We start from the raw sequence: 14451 nt of genomic DNA, 5'->3' as shown, positions 1-14451 counted from the left end.
CCTTATTTCACGTTTTTTTAGTATCTCCTAAACAAAAGGTGGACAAAAAAAAATTTTTGCTGGACAAGGGAGGACATTCGATGGACAATCAAACGTGAAAAAAAAATTCCAAAAATTCTCATTTTTTGGCATTTTTACTAACAAACGATAATTATTATTGCTAATGCTAATTTAAATAAATAAAAGGTGGACAATTTAAAAAAATCCCTGGACAAGTGTGGACAACAGTTGGACAATCAAACGTATCAGTTTTTACGACGTTTTTTTGACTTAGGGGTGTTGGGCCTTATTTCACGTTTTTTTAGTATCTCGTAAACAAAAGGTGGACAAAAAAAATTTTTGCTGGACAAGAGTGGACATTTGATGGACAATTAAAAAATAAAAATATTTTGAAAAAATCGTATTTAGAGGTGCCAACTTCACACGGCTGCGTACGTAGAATCTGTTTTTCTATTATTGAAAGCCTTTTGCGTTCTGCTATACTTTTGTCAATGGTTCTGCCAGTTTGGCGGCAGTGGCGTGCCGGCCGTATAAATGAATCGGTGCAATCACCGAGAGGGCACGGTGATTTTTAGAATTTTAGATATACCAAAAAAAATATTATTTTAATTTCTAATCGAATGTTGATTTTGTTAATAATATTAATAAAACATTTCAAAAAAATTCAATTTTTTTATTGTAAAATACAGTTTAGTAAATGAATAAGGCTCTATATACACAAATAGACTGCTACAGATAATATTTATTTTCATACATACAAGTATATTTATGGTTTTTCAATTTCCTTTAAACATGTATGTACTCTGCAGAATAAAAAATGGAAAAACTTCTTGCACATTTTTGACCAAATTATTGGAAGTATTGAAAAATGATTTGATCAAGACAAATCGTTTTATGATATAAGCACTCTACATCCTAGAAATTTTGATACAATAAAAAATGGTGTACCTTCAACGACATTTAACTCGTGGATTTTGCTGATAAATGGATTGCATTAAAAATAGGATTTTGCAAAATACTGAAATTATAGAAGATCGAATTAATCATGAATATGTTCAGTCTATAGAAAATATGAAGGATGATATTATTAATCTAAGTGATAATGAACATAAAGTAAAAAATGACAATGTTGATATCGTGAAAACTTCATCTCCGTGTGGTACTAAAAAGTGTAAAGATTGTATTGCTTGCTCTTACGCTGTTTTGCATAAGTACAACTTATGTCAGTGTGCTTATCCAAATTTAAATAGTATATAAGCATTTATTAACTCTTTCAGTGACACAAGTATCTAGCGAAAGAAGTTTTTTAACGTTGAAATACATAAAAAAATCGGTTAAGAAGTACTTTAACACAAGATCACTTGGAAACATTTATGCTAATGGATATAGAAAAAGAATTTTGCATGAGCTGAAACATGATAAAATAATCGACAAATTGGCTCAAAAATTTACTTTAAAGGCGGAAATTATTGATCGAGAGTTAAGTAATTATTTTATGAAATAATTGCAAAATCATGTTTAGATTATTGCGTTGTATTAACATTTTAAATGTTGGTAAATTAAATTATTTGCTCTGTAATTGTATTTGTACTATCTTGTATAATTGATATACTAAAATTCAACTTAATACATAATTGAAAAATTATCAAAATTTTATTTTATCTTAATTATATCAAATTCACATTATATTTATTCAGGAAATTATATTTTCTGCCTTACTGCATACAATATTGCCATACATGTAATTTATTGCATATTCTTAAATAAAACAATATAGCAAATTAAAAAAATCATTGAATTCAAAGTTTTATGTTTGATTTAAAAATAATTTACTTTTTTGTTTTTTTGATTTTATAAATAACGAATAAAACATCCTGATAATGGAAGGTAAATTGAGAATAACAGGCCGCTTTTCTATAAAATCACCGAGCCGCTTAAAAAGTTCCAGTACGCCACTGTTTGGCCGATGTAAGTTTTACATTAGCTCACTCCATAATAATATTGAATGTACAATAGAAGCAAAACATAATCATTTCCTAAATTATCTAGATTCAAAAATTATTATCAGACTGCAAAACAAACATGAGTTCTCCTTATTTCATAAACCTACCGATACTAACACAACTATACACAATTCATCGTCCCATCTTACACAACATAAATTAGCAGCCTACCATAACCTATTACAGAGATTGACAGAAATTTCTATATCAAAAAATTACTTTGAGATAGAATCGAATACCATTAGGCAAATAGCAATAAACGATGAGAACAACGAACAAACAAAAAACAAAATTTTAAACCAAAGACTCTTTAATAAAGACCTGAAATTAGTCTTCCTACCACCAGAGAAAAACCCAGTACCTTCTGCTCTATTACATATGCAGGCAACGTATCAGCAAAAATAGCCAAACACTTAAAAAAAGAATAGAATAACACCAGGTTTAAGAACAAACAACTTAAGAAAATACGTTAAGAACAGTGAGAATCAAAACAAAAATCAATTACAGAGTGGTGCATACAAACTGGCATATCTGACTGTCCAAAAACTTACATCGGTCAAACTGACAGACCCTTTGACAAGCGAATAGCAGAACACAAAAGAGCTTTGAGGCAACTCAGAGCAACAGTGGCCTAACCCCAAAAACGAAGTTTTGAGATAAAAGCAAACTTTGCATTCGTATTTCTATTACGCTTATAAGATGGCGCTACAAATTATGTAGCACCATTTATCAAAATATAGAGGTAGGTTGTGTAGGCCCTTGTTAATCCGAAGATTTAATGTTGCTGCTTTTATTGATATATTAATCTAAAAATAATCAAGTTGTGGCTTAGGCCACTGTTGCTCTGAGCGACTCAATTAATAATAGAAAAACAGATTCTACGTTAGCACTTTACCTTTTAGACCATATACCCTTTGAACAGTTTCAAATTCTTCACATTCAAAACGAGAGGCCATAAACTATCTTTATTGAATCTATTAGACGAGGTGAAAATGGCGGGTTCGTTGGAAAAAATATTCCCATGAGATTTTTTTGCATAATCACATTCGTAAGACATTCCAGAATAAGGTTCAAGAAGTCGCCCACGCGAAAAGTGGTCCAAATTTTTTTTAACAATTTTTTTTAATCAAATTGCAAAAATCAATATTTTTGGCCCGGACAAATTTTTTTTTCGATTTTTCGGACCATTTCAGACAAAATAGGTCTCTTGTAATTTTTTTCTAAAGTGGATCGTGTTCGAGTTATAAGCAATTTAAAATTTGAAAAACGCGAAAATGGCCATTTTTAGACTTAATAACTCGGTTAAAAATTATTATTATGAAAGTTAGAAAGTGACTAAATCACATTTACAACCCCCTCTACATGATCCTGAAGAAATTTGTGTCATTAATTTATTACTAAGCTGTTATTTTTAATTATTAGTAATGAGCGGTAAGATCGTATTGACGCGGCTGTAAATGTGAGTGCGAGTGAGATGCGCCATTGGACTGCCTGAATGGCATCTCTTTCGCACTCATCATGGACGGCCGCCTAATACGTGCATGGCGCTAATTATTATTACTTAAAAATAACAGCTTAGTAATCAAATAATGACAAAAATTTCTTCAGGATCGTGTAGGGAGGGCTTTAAACTTTGATTTAGTCACTTTCTGACTTTCATAGTAATAACTTTTAACCGAGTTATTAAGCTAACAATAGAACACTAAAAACGTTTGTTTTCTATACTTCCACAAAATTTATTACAACTATGTGACTACAGCTGTTTCGGCAGAGTGCCTTTCTTAAGTGATTTAGATTACTATGGGTTTGCCTTTTTAAAGTCTTTAACTGAAGAGGTTGAGGAGTGGGAAGCTGTTTGTCTCGAGTTGTTCATTCAGAATTATATCTGTATTTTTCAATTTATTAATTTCCACAGATTCTAATAAAGATAAGGCCTTTATTTTAAATATGCAGAATTTGAAACTGTTCATTAAAAGAATGATTATGATCTAGAAGGTGAAGTGCGTATGCAGAAGTGTCTGTTTTTCTATTGTTGAAAGCCCTTTTGTGTTCTGCTATCCGTTTGTCAAAGGTTCTGCCAGTTTGACCGATGTAAGTTTTCGGACAGTCACTACAAGTTAGTATGTAAACACCACTCTGTAGTTGTTTTCTCTTTCGGCTCTTATTGTTCTTAATATATTTGCTTAAGTTGTTGTTAGTTCTGAAAGCTGGTGTTATTCCTTTCTTTTTTATGTATCTGGCTATTTTTGTTGTTACCTTGCCAGTATATGTGATAGAGCAGAAGCTACTGGGTTCTTTCTGTGGATAGACTAATTTCAGGGCTTTCTTATGGAGTTTTTGGTTTAAAATTTGGTTAATTGTTTGTTCGTTATAGCCATTGTTTACTGCTATTTGTTTAATGATGTTCAGTTCTATCTCGAAGTTATTTTTTGACATGGGAATTTCTGTCAGTCTATGTATCCTGCTATGGTAGGCTGCTAATTTGTGTTGTGTAGGATGCGATGATGAATTGTGTATCAGTATGGGTAGGTTTATGATATACGGAGACCTCATGTTTGTTGTGTAGTCTGGTATAGTTATTGGTGGAGCTGTTAAGCTTGAAAATCGCCATCTTTCTTTTTTTTTCAATTTTAAAATGCTTTTACCTCGAAAACGATCAACTTTAGAGAAAAAATATAAGAGACCATTTTTATCCAGAATTTTCCCAGAAACCAAAAAAAAATTTGTCCGGGACGAAAATATTGATTTTTGCAATTTAATTAAAAAAAAATTTAAAAAAAATTTGGACCACTTTTCGCGTGGGCGACTTCTTGAATCTTATTCTGGAATGCCTCACGAACCTGATTATGCAAAAAAATCTCATGGGAAAACAAAAGCTTTTCAATTTTCGGTGTTTTATTGTTAGATAAACATGAAGATTATGGCAAAAATATTAAAAAGAAAAAATTATGATACTCGGTTTCTTCGAAATATATAAAGTTTAAATCGGCTGTCTTAATTTTGGGTCATTCCATATCAACTCAATACACCTAATTTCCACCCCTCTTCAGATTTGGTTATAATTTGGAATACTCATAGTGGCTAATAAGGGAAACAAAAATACAAAATTTTAAATTTTTATCTCAAGCTGTTTCCGAAATATGGTTATGTAAAGTTTTCCAAAAAAATCCAAAACACCGCGACCATACCTTATTGGAATGGTTGTAGAAGCTGTCCTAATTGAGCTAAAATGTTGGGAGAGGTGTCATGTTGTAGCATTTTTAAAGCTCTTTACAGTGATATTTACAGTATGATGTTATGATAAACAAGTTTTTCTCAAACAAAAAAAATATATTTTGATTAAGTTTTTTTCCAAAAGTACATAACTCAAAATTTTCATAATATTCCTACAAATACATAATAAAGTTGTTAATAACATATAAAAATTTTATCATGGGATGGTGATGGGTTTAACATAAAAAAAAATTGTACACATACAGTAAGGTGCAAATAAAAGGAATAAATTCGTAATGTCGCAAGCTGGCAACTTTATGGAAAAATCCCGAAATAGGTCGATTTTTAAACGCTTTTCTTTACTTCAATAGTTTGCATCAAATCTTTAGACGTTAATTTGACTAACTTTTCTTCAATGCAAATGAATGAAAATTTGCAGACATAGGCATTCGCGGGAACAATACACGAATAGTCAATAATTTTTTTATGTTTATTAATTTTTTAAATAAAAAAAACGATTTTAATAGAAAATGCTTAAATTCTGTTGTTTTTTACAATGTAGAAACTTGAAACTTTCACGGATTGTAGCTAATGATATTAACTATACATAATTTCACCCTTTACGTTAATCGTTTACGTTATGCTTCATAAATTAACAATAAAGTTTAAAATTTTGAACGCTCATATATTTGTTTATATATAAATCGGCGTTTATTCGTGTCCAATTTCAATACGATACGAAACAAAACTTCAACCAAAACTCAAATCTTAAAATCTAGTCTTAGAATCTAGTCTTAGAAAAATCACCGGTAGGGACGTTTTGTGCTACAATTAACATTACAAATCGTTTTGTCGTATTAATTAATTAAACGCTTTTCTTTAGTTCAATCGTTTGGGTCAAATCTTTGGACTCTAATTTGACTGCCTTTTCTTCAATGGAAATGACTAAAAATTTGCAGACATATGCATTCGCGGGAACAGTACACGAATAGTCAATAAAACATTTTTTGTTTATTAATTGTTTAAATAAGAAAACGATTTTAACGGAAAACGCTTAAATTCTCTTCTTATGAAATAAATATTTTTAAGAAACGCTTTTCTTTAGTTACGAGTGACTAAAATTAAACATAGTATAAAAAAATCAACTAAAAAGCAAAAAATAAAAAAAAATTTAAAAATCTAACACATTCGTAAAAGAAAAGCGTGGTGCGAAAACCATTTATTCGATGACGACGCGCCACGCTTTTCTTAGAAGAATGTGTTAGATTTTTTCAATTTTTTTTTATTTTTTGCTTTTTAGTTGATTTTTTTATAATATGTTTAATTTTAGTCACTGGTAACTAAAGAAAAGCGTTTCTTAAAAATATTTTTTATTATTTTTAAATTGTAATGTTTTAATACCATTGACGCCATCCATCTGGGCGTGATGACATAATCGATGATTTTTTTTAATGAGACTATAGGTCGTGTGTTTGCTCATTTGAAAGTTTATTTAATTCTCTGTACAGTAATATAAACAATATCAGAAATATTTATACAGGTTGGCAAAAAGTTTTTTTTTAATAAATTTATGATTGACAAAAAAGAAGAATGTATGTAATTTATCTGTTTCTGGCAACACTAAAATCTATTTTAAATTAAATAAATTACATACTGTCTTCTTTTTTTGTCAATTAATTTAATATAAAAAAAATGTTTGCCACCCTGTATAAATAATTATATTATTGTTGATTAATTTACTGAATAGAGACTTGAATAACCTTTCAAATGAGCTAGCACACGACACCTAGTCTCATTTAAAAAAATCATCGATTACGTCATCACGCCCAGATGGATGACGTCACTAGTATGATATATGTGCCAAAAAATTACAATTTAAAAATAAAAATCGACCTGTTTCAGGATTTTTTCTTAAATTCGCCAGCTTGCGACATTACGAATGTATTCCTTTCATTTGCACCATACTGTATGTGTAAAATTTATTTTTTTTATGTTGAACCCAGCAGCATCCCATGATAAAATTTTTATATGTTATTAACAACAGTACTATGTATTTGTAGGAATATTATGAAAGTTTTAAATTATGTACTTTTGGAAAAAAAAAACTTAATCAAAATATATTTTTTTGTGTGAGAAAAATTTGTTTATCATAACATCATGCTGTATACATACATATATCACTGTAAAAAGCTTTAAAAATTCTGCAAAATGACACCTCTCCCAGCATTCTAGCTTAATTGGGACAGCTTCTACAACCATTCCAATAAAGTATGGTCGCGGTGTTTTGGAATTTTTTGGAAAACTTTACATAACCATATTTCGGAAACGGCTTGAGTTAAAATTTAAAATTTTGTATTTTTCATCACATAATCATCCACTATGAGTACTCTAAATTTTAACAAAATCTAAATAGGTCAGGAAAAAAATTAATTCAAAGTGTGATTTGACCTGGAATAGCTCTGTTGAAAAGCTCTGTAGAAAAGTTGTTTTTGAGATTATTTCTATCCGTTCTTATTTCCAGGTCTGTGTCATTAGCGGATCATATGCATATGTCATCAAGAAGCAAATGCATGGTCAATTTTGCGACCGAGTGTATGTATATTATAATAATAAATTAAATTAGGTACCTGCAACATGTCGATTCATCTTTCATAGTTGGTGGAGAACCTTTATCTTGAGTAGTTGGCTTGAAAGGACCTACTGGAGTGTTGACCACATAGCAAGCTACGACATTATCCTTGGGATCTTTAATATAATCACCAAAGGCGACTCTTCTGGTTTCGTAATTACTTTCCTTGTCAACCATTTGCGGTTTTATCAAAGAATATACAGGTGGGGTATAACTTATTTTTTTGTCTGCAGATTTGGGATCAGTACATTGGTCTTTGAGACAAGGTGGTTCACCAACAAAAGGTAAATCTTGTTGTGAGAAAGAAACAGAAGCTTTTGTGGGAATTTCAGTATTCTCCACAATATTTTTACTACTTATATTCTCGACCACAAAATTCTGTGGAACACCAAATAATGTTTTTGTTGATATTGCGATCTCTTCGGTATTTACATCTGAAGAAATAAATTTCATTAAAATCAATAGCTAAAATTAAATCTAAATTAATTTTGACAGGCAGAGTTACTAATAATTGAAAAGTAATCCGCAAAGTAGTACAAAAATAAAATTAGAGACAGGGACACAGGGACCTTTAGAGATCAAACAACAAGCAGAATTCCGAGAAGGAAGATTCTGAGTCGAACACATCTTCACGCTCACAACTGAAAGAAAAAAAGTAGCCAGAAATAGAGAAATACATGTACTATTCATCAATCTAAGGCATATGATACCGTACCACTTTGTAAATTATGGCAAGTCCTGGAAAATCCCCTATTAATATAACTTTAATAAAAGCTATGCAAAAATTCTACAGGGCGTTTAGAACAAAAAAGTCCTATAACATTTTTTCTAAAGTTAACCGTCTCCAAGAAAAAAATTCCATATTGTTCTCCATATAAGTGATTTTTTATTTTCATAAATTCCAATGACATGGCAACGTGTTAGAGAAGAACATGTTGTGACTGTGGAAATTTAACCTAATCCAACCCCTTGTTTATTTACTATTTGAGGTGCGATATTTGGGGTTTATTACATCAGTAGGTACCTACCTGCAAAATAAGTATTTCTTGCTTTAATATTGTGTCATTTTTGCTATTATCTGAATTAATTAAGGTTTTATAATTAAGGCTCGAAATTTTACATAAATTATAACTTTTACTTAAGTAACTATGGTTTAATTACTAAAATGTAAATACACCCAGGAAAAATTATTTGTACCTAATGTTTTTCTGAAATCTATTAAAATATGGAATAATTTTAAACAAATTGATAAAATGTCAATTATTTACAATAAGAAACACTTTATCTTTTTACTAAACTAGTATTATGTAACTGTCCATGCTAACTTTCTTCTGAAAAAAGTTAGCATGGGCAGCATTCGGCAAACTAAACTATATACTCAGAAATCAGAAAATTTAACTACATCTTAGGCCTAAAGTTTCTGATGCATGCATTATTCCGATATCAACATATGGGGCACAAACATGGGCAATCACAAAAAAGAATATGAACATACTCAGAGTCACTCAACATGCGATGGAAAGAGCAATGCTTGGCGTATCACTTAAGGACAGGAAAACAAACAAATGGATAGGACAGAAAACCAAAGTCACCGATGTGGTACAAAAACCATTAAAATTGAAATATGAATACACTGGACTTGTAGCTAGGAGCGATCTAAACAAATGGCACAGAACAATTCGAACCTAGAGTCCATATGAGATGAACAGATGATCTGAAACGGACTGCCGGGAAAAATTGGCTACAAGTAGCGTACAACAAAAAACAATGGAAAGGAAGACTTGAAGAGGCTTATGTTCAGATGTGGATGTGAATGGCTAGACGAAGAAGAAGAACAAGCATTATGTATTTATTAAGCTTTAAATATGTTGAATACAAGGTGTTGAGAAGTGGTTTTAACTAAATTACATAGTTTACAGTGGAAATAGTCTGGGCTGATTATCGGAGAAAAGGCCATTTTTGGGAAAAATTATTTACCAGCAATTTTATTGCTGGAATCGAATTATAAAATCCTATATATTAATAATATAGGTATGCAAAGTCCTCAGATAGTGTGCTACTTTTTTTATAAACAAAATGACGCCCGAAAATCGTGTTTTTTTCAATTATTGCTCTATAACGCCGAAGATTTTAATTTTACAACAAAAACTCTCAAATTAAAATTCACCGTGATTAAATTCTACATAGAGACGTGTTTTTCTCGATCTGCTCCGATGAAAATTTTCCTCGGAAAATGCGGGTTTTCCCAACAAAATCTTTAATTTTCAAATAAAGTTTTAGATAAGTAATTATCTACCAATATTTAAATAATTTGGTGACTTAAAAGCCTTGTTGGTTTAGATTATAGTTCCAGAAGCTAATGCAAATTAAACGAATATTTTAGCAACAATTTAATTGTTAATTAATAATTTACGGTCGCAATAATAACCAAAATAATTATGATACACTGATCAAACTTTGAAATCTTCTAAACATGAGATGCCTTTTTAACACTTTGTCGACAAAATATAATTTTTTTATTTTTTTGCATAATCTTTAAATGTTAAAAAAATAGTTATAAACAAATTAACGTTTCTCAGAAAGTTTTTATTATATTGTAATTTTAAAAAATAGCTAAAATGCGCATTTCAAATATCTTGAAAATGAATGCTTTAAAACTTTTTTGCAACCATTTACAAAAAAGTTATGAAACAGCAAAATTAACATACGATTACTACGGTGTTTATACATTTTTTTAATTCTTTCAAAGCGTAGAAGTGAGTATAATGTACAAGCTAATTATTTACAAAAAAATATCGATTATCAATTTAATGGTTATATTTTAATTAAAGATTATAAATATATTTTTTGTAATTTACACGCGCGAAAGTAGAATAATACAGCACTGTAGCTGAAATTTTCACTCTGAGCGACGACCGGCCGCGCGAGACGTACACTTTTATAAATAATATATGCTGCGTGTCAGTCGCTTCGAGTGAATATTTTAGCTCCGACTCTGTATCAGGCCTACTTTTGCGCTAAAAATTACAAAAAAAGTATTTTTAATCTTTGATTAAAATATAACCATTGCACTAATTTTTGACATTCTTTGTGAGTAATTAGATTGTACCATAGACTCACTTTTAAGCTTTGAAATAATTAAAACAAATTATAAACAACGGAGATTTCGTATATTTACTTTGCTGTTTCATAACTTTTTTGCGAATGGTTGGAAAATTTTTTTAAAGCATCCATTTTCAAGACCTATGAAATACGCATTTTAAGTATTTTATAAAATTAGAATATAATAAACAATTTCTGAGAAATGTTAATTTTTTTATAACAATTTTTTTTAAACATTTAAAGACTATGCAAAAAAATGAAAAATTTATATTTTGTCGACAAAATATTAAATAGCCATCACACCTTTATAATCTTTCTAAGTTTGATCAATGTCTCATGATTATTTTGGTTGTTATTGCGACTGTAAATTTTTAATTAACAATTGAATTGTTGCTAAAATATTCGTTTCATTTTCACCGGTTTCTGAATTTATAATCTATACCAAGAAAGCTTTTATTTCACCAAGCTATATAATTATTGATAAATAATTATTGGCCCAAAAAATTTATTTGAAAATTCGAGATTTTGTTGGAAAAACCCACATTTTCCGAGGAAAATTTTCGTCGAAGCAAATCGGAAAAACATGCTTTTATGTAGAATTAAATTGGGGTGAATTTTTATTTGAGTGTTTTTGGTGTAAAGTTAAAATCTTCGGAGTTATAGAGCAATAATTGAAAAAAATACGATTTTCCGGCGCCATTTTGTTTATAAAAAAAGTAGCACACTATCTGCGGACTTTGCATACCTATATTAATAATATATATGATCTTATAATTCGATTTCAGCAATAAAATTGCTGGTAAATAACTTTTTTTGTACTTTACTAATAAGACCAGCGTATTATAACTATTTTTTTTCAAAATTTAAAGATTATGCAAAAAAAAGAAAAATTTATATTTTGTCGATAAAATATTAAATAAGCATCTCATCTTTATAATCTTTATAAGTTTGATCAATGTATCATGATTATTTTGGTTATTATTGCGATCGTAAATTGTTTATTAACAATTGAATTGTTGCTAAAATATTCGTTTAATTTTCACCGGCTTCTGGAATTACAATCTATACCAAGAAAGCTTTGATGTCACTAAGTTATTTAATTATTGATTAATAATTACTTACCTAAAACTTTATTTGAAAATTAGAGGTTTTGTTAGGAAAACCCGCATTTTCCGAGGAAAATTTTCGTCGGAGCAAATCGTGAAAAACATATCTCTATGTAGAATTTAATTGTGGTGAATTTTTGTTTGGGTGTTCTTGTCGTAAAGTTAAAATCTTCGGAGTTATAGAGAAATAATTGAAAAAAATACGATTTGTCGGCGCCATTTTGTTTATAAAAAAAGTAGCACACTATCTGCGGACTTTGCATAACTATATTATTAATATATAGGATCTTATAATTCGATTCCAGCAATAAAATTGCTGGTAAATAACTTTTCCATGAATTTTGCTAATTAGCCCTGAGTAAAATTAAATACAACAAACAACGTTTAATAATTTAGACAAGGCGAAAACGGCGGGTTCGAAGGGAAAAATATTCCCATGAGATTTTTTTGCATAATCACATTCGTGAGACATCCCAGAATAAGGTTCAAGAAGTCGCCCATGTGAAAAGTGGGCCAATTTTTTTTAACAATTTTTTTTTAATCAAATTGCAAGAATCAATATTTTTGGCCTGAACAATTTTTTCTTTAATTTTTTGGACCATTCTGGACAAAAAAGGTCTCTTATAATTTTTCTCTAAAGTTGATCGTTTTCGACTTATAAGCAATTTAAAATTGAATAAAACGAAAAATGGCGATTTTCAAGGCTTAATAACTCGGTTAAAAGTTATTATTATGAAAGTCAATATATGACTAAATCAAAGTTTAAAGCCCCCCCTACAAGATCCTGAAGAAATTTTTGTCATTGTTTTATTACTAAGCTGTTATTTTTAAGTAATAATAATAAGCTCCTTGCACGTGTGCGGGGCTGTAAATGCTGAGTGCGAGAGAGAAGCCATTCCAGCAGTCCAATTGTGCATCTTACTCGCACTCACATTTACAGCAGCGTCAATACGATCTAACCACTCATTGTTATTAATTAAAAATAACAGCTTAGTAGTAAATTAATGACACAGATTTCTTCAGGATCATGTAGCGGCGACTTTAAACTTGATTTAGTCACTTTCTGACTTTCAAAATAATAATTTTTGACCGAGTTATTAAGTCTTAAAAATCGCCATTTTCGCGTTTTTCAAATTTTAACTTGCTTATAACTCGAAAAAGATCAACTTTAGAGAAAAATTATAAGAGACCTTTTTTGTCCAGAATGGTCCAAAAAACCTAAAAAAAAATTAGTCCAGGCCAAAAATATTGATTTTTGCAATTTGATTAAAAAAAATTGTTAAAAAAAAATTGGCCCACTTTTCTCGTGGGCGACTTCGTGAACCTTATTCTGGGATGTCTCACGAATGTGATTATGCAAAAATATCTCATGGGAATATTTTTCCCAACGAACCCGCCGTTTCCGCCTTGTCTAATTCTAATTAAGTTTTTTACATTATGCTCGGACTATCAGTAGTTTGTTTACTTGGTGGCCACAGAATGAGTCAAGTTCCTACCAATTCAACGATGAGGATAAGTAGTAGCATCCAGAAGATTTTTCACAGCTCTGGGGCTCCGTCGTGAAGAAACCACATTTCACGTCGTGTTTGCAAATGCACTGCAAGAAGTACCGGCAAAATATTTTACAAGAAATTTATGGGCCTCTCCATTTAGTGCTCTGGGTAATTCATAAAATATTGCACCCTTTACCCGTTCTGTATCCTTTTCAAAATAACTGATATATTATTTGTTTAATATCCGAAATACCTACTTGTTAAGAAATAAGAAATACCCGTTCTTTTGGTATAGAATAAAACTAGATAAACAATAATTATGCAAAATATCCAATGTCAATAACATCAAACAAACCAAATTCTTGGTTTATTTGATGTGAGGGGACGACCACGGACAGGGTGAAAAACTGTAAATACTAGACCCCTGCAGAAGTGGTTGATATTTACATTACTTTACCTACCAGATACAATTGACCTACAAACCTACTACAGTAAAACCTCGATATAACGGACTAATTGGGGGAACGGGGTGTCCGTTAAAATCGAAAGTCCGTTATATAAAAATAGGTTTAAAATAAATCAGACTATTTAGAAATTTGTCCTCATTATGCTTTAATAAAAAGTTTATTGAATTTCTTGGTAAAATACAGCGTTTGGGATCCACGGGAACCCCGTTGTTATGCAATGTATCTTGGTATGGGCAGAGTGAAGTATGTATAATATTAACAGGACGTTTTTAATTTTTTTACATTTGACCGAATTTTTTGTCCGTTATATCCGAAGTCCGTTAAATAGAGGTCCGTTATATCGAGGTTTTACTATATTTTTAATTGTGACTGTCTATTTTTAAATTTTTGTATAGCGCGTTGTTGCCAGACTTCAATTTGCATATCAAAATGTATTTT

General features: G+C 30.2%; 1 protein-coding gene across 3 annotated transcripts in view; it reads right to left on the bottom strand.

Moving 5' to 3' along the window:
- The window catches only part of LOC126881154 (uncharacterized), a 209976-nt gene that overhangs the window by 124858 nt on the left and 70667 nt on the right, over window positions 1–14451 (bottom strand). For all 3 annotated transcript variants that reach the window (XM_050645229.1, XM_050645230.1, XM_050645231.1), the window contains exon 11: window positions 7844–8279. In XM_050645229.1, the coding sequence (XP_050501186.1) occupies window positions 7844–8279 (436 nt within the window). The remainder of the gene's footprint in view (window positions 1–7843; window positions 8280–14451) is intronic.

The sequence above is a fragment of the Diabrotica virgifera genome, chromosome 3 (assembly GCF_917563875.1).
Source record: "Diabrotica virgifera virgifera chromosome 3, PGI_DIABVI_V3a".
NCBI lineage: Eukaryota > Metazoa > Arthropoda > Insecta > Coleoptera > Chrysomelidae > Diabrotica > Diabrotica virgifera.
Note: the sequence above shows the minus strand (reverse complement) of the source record. Positions and strands in the feature narration are given on the sequence as shown.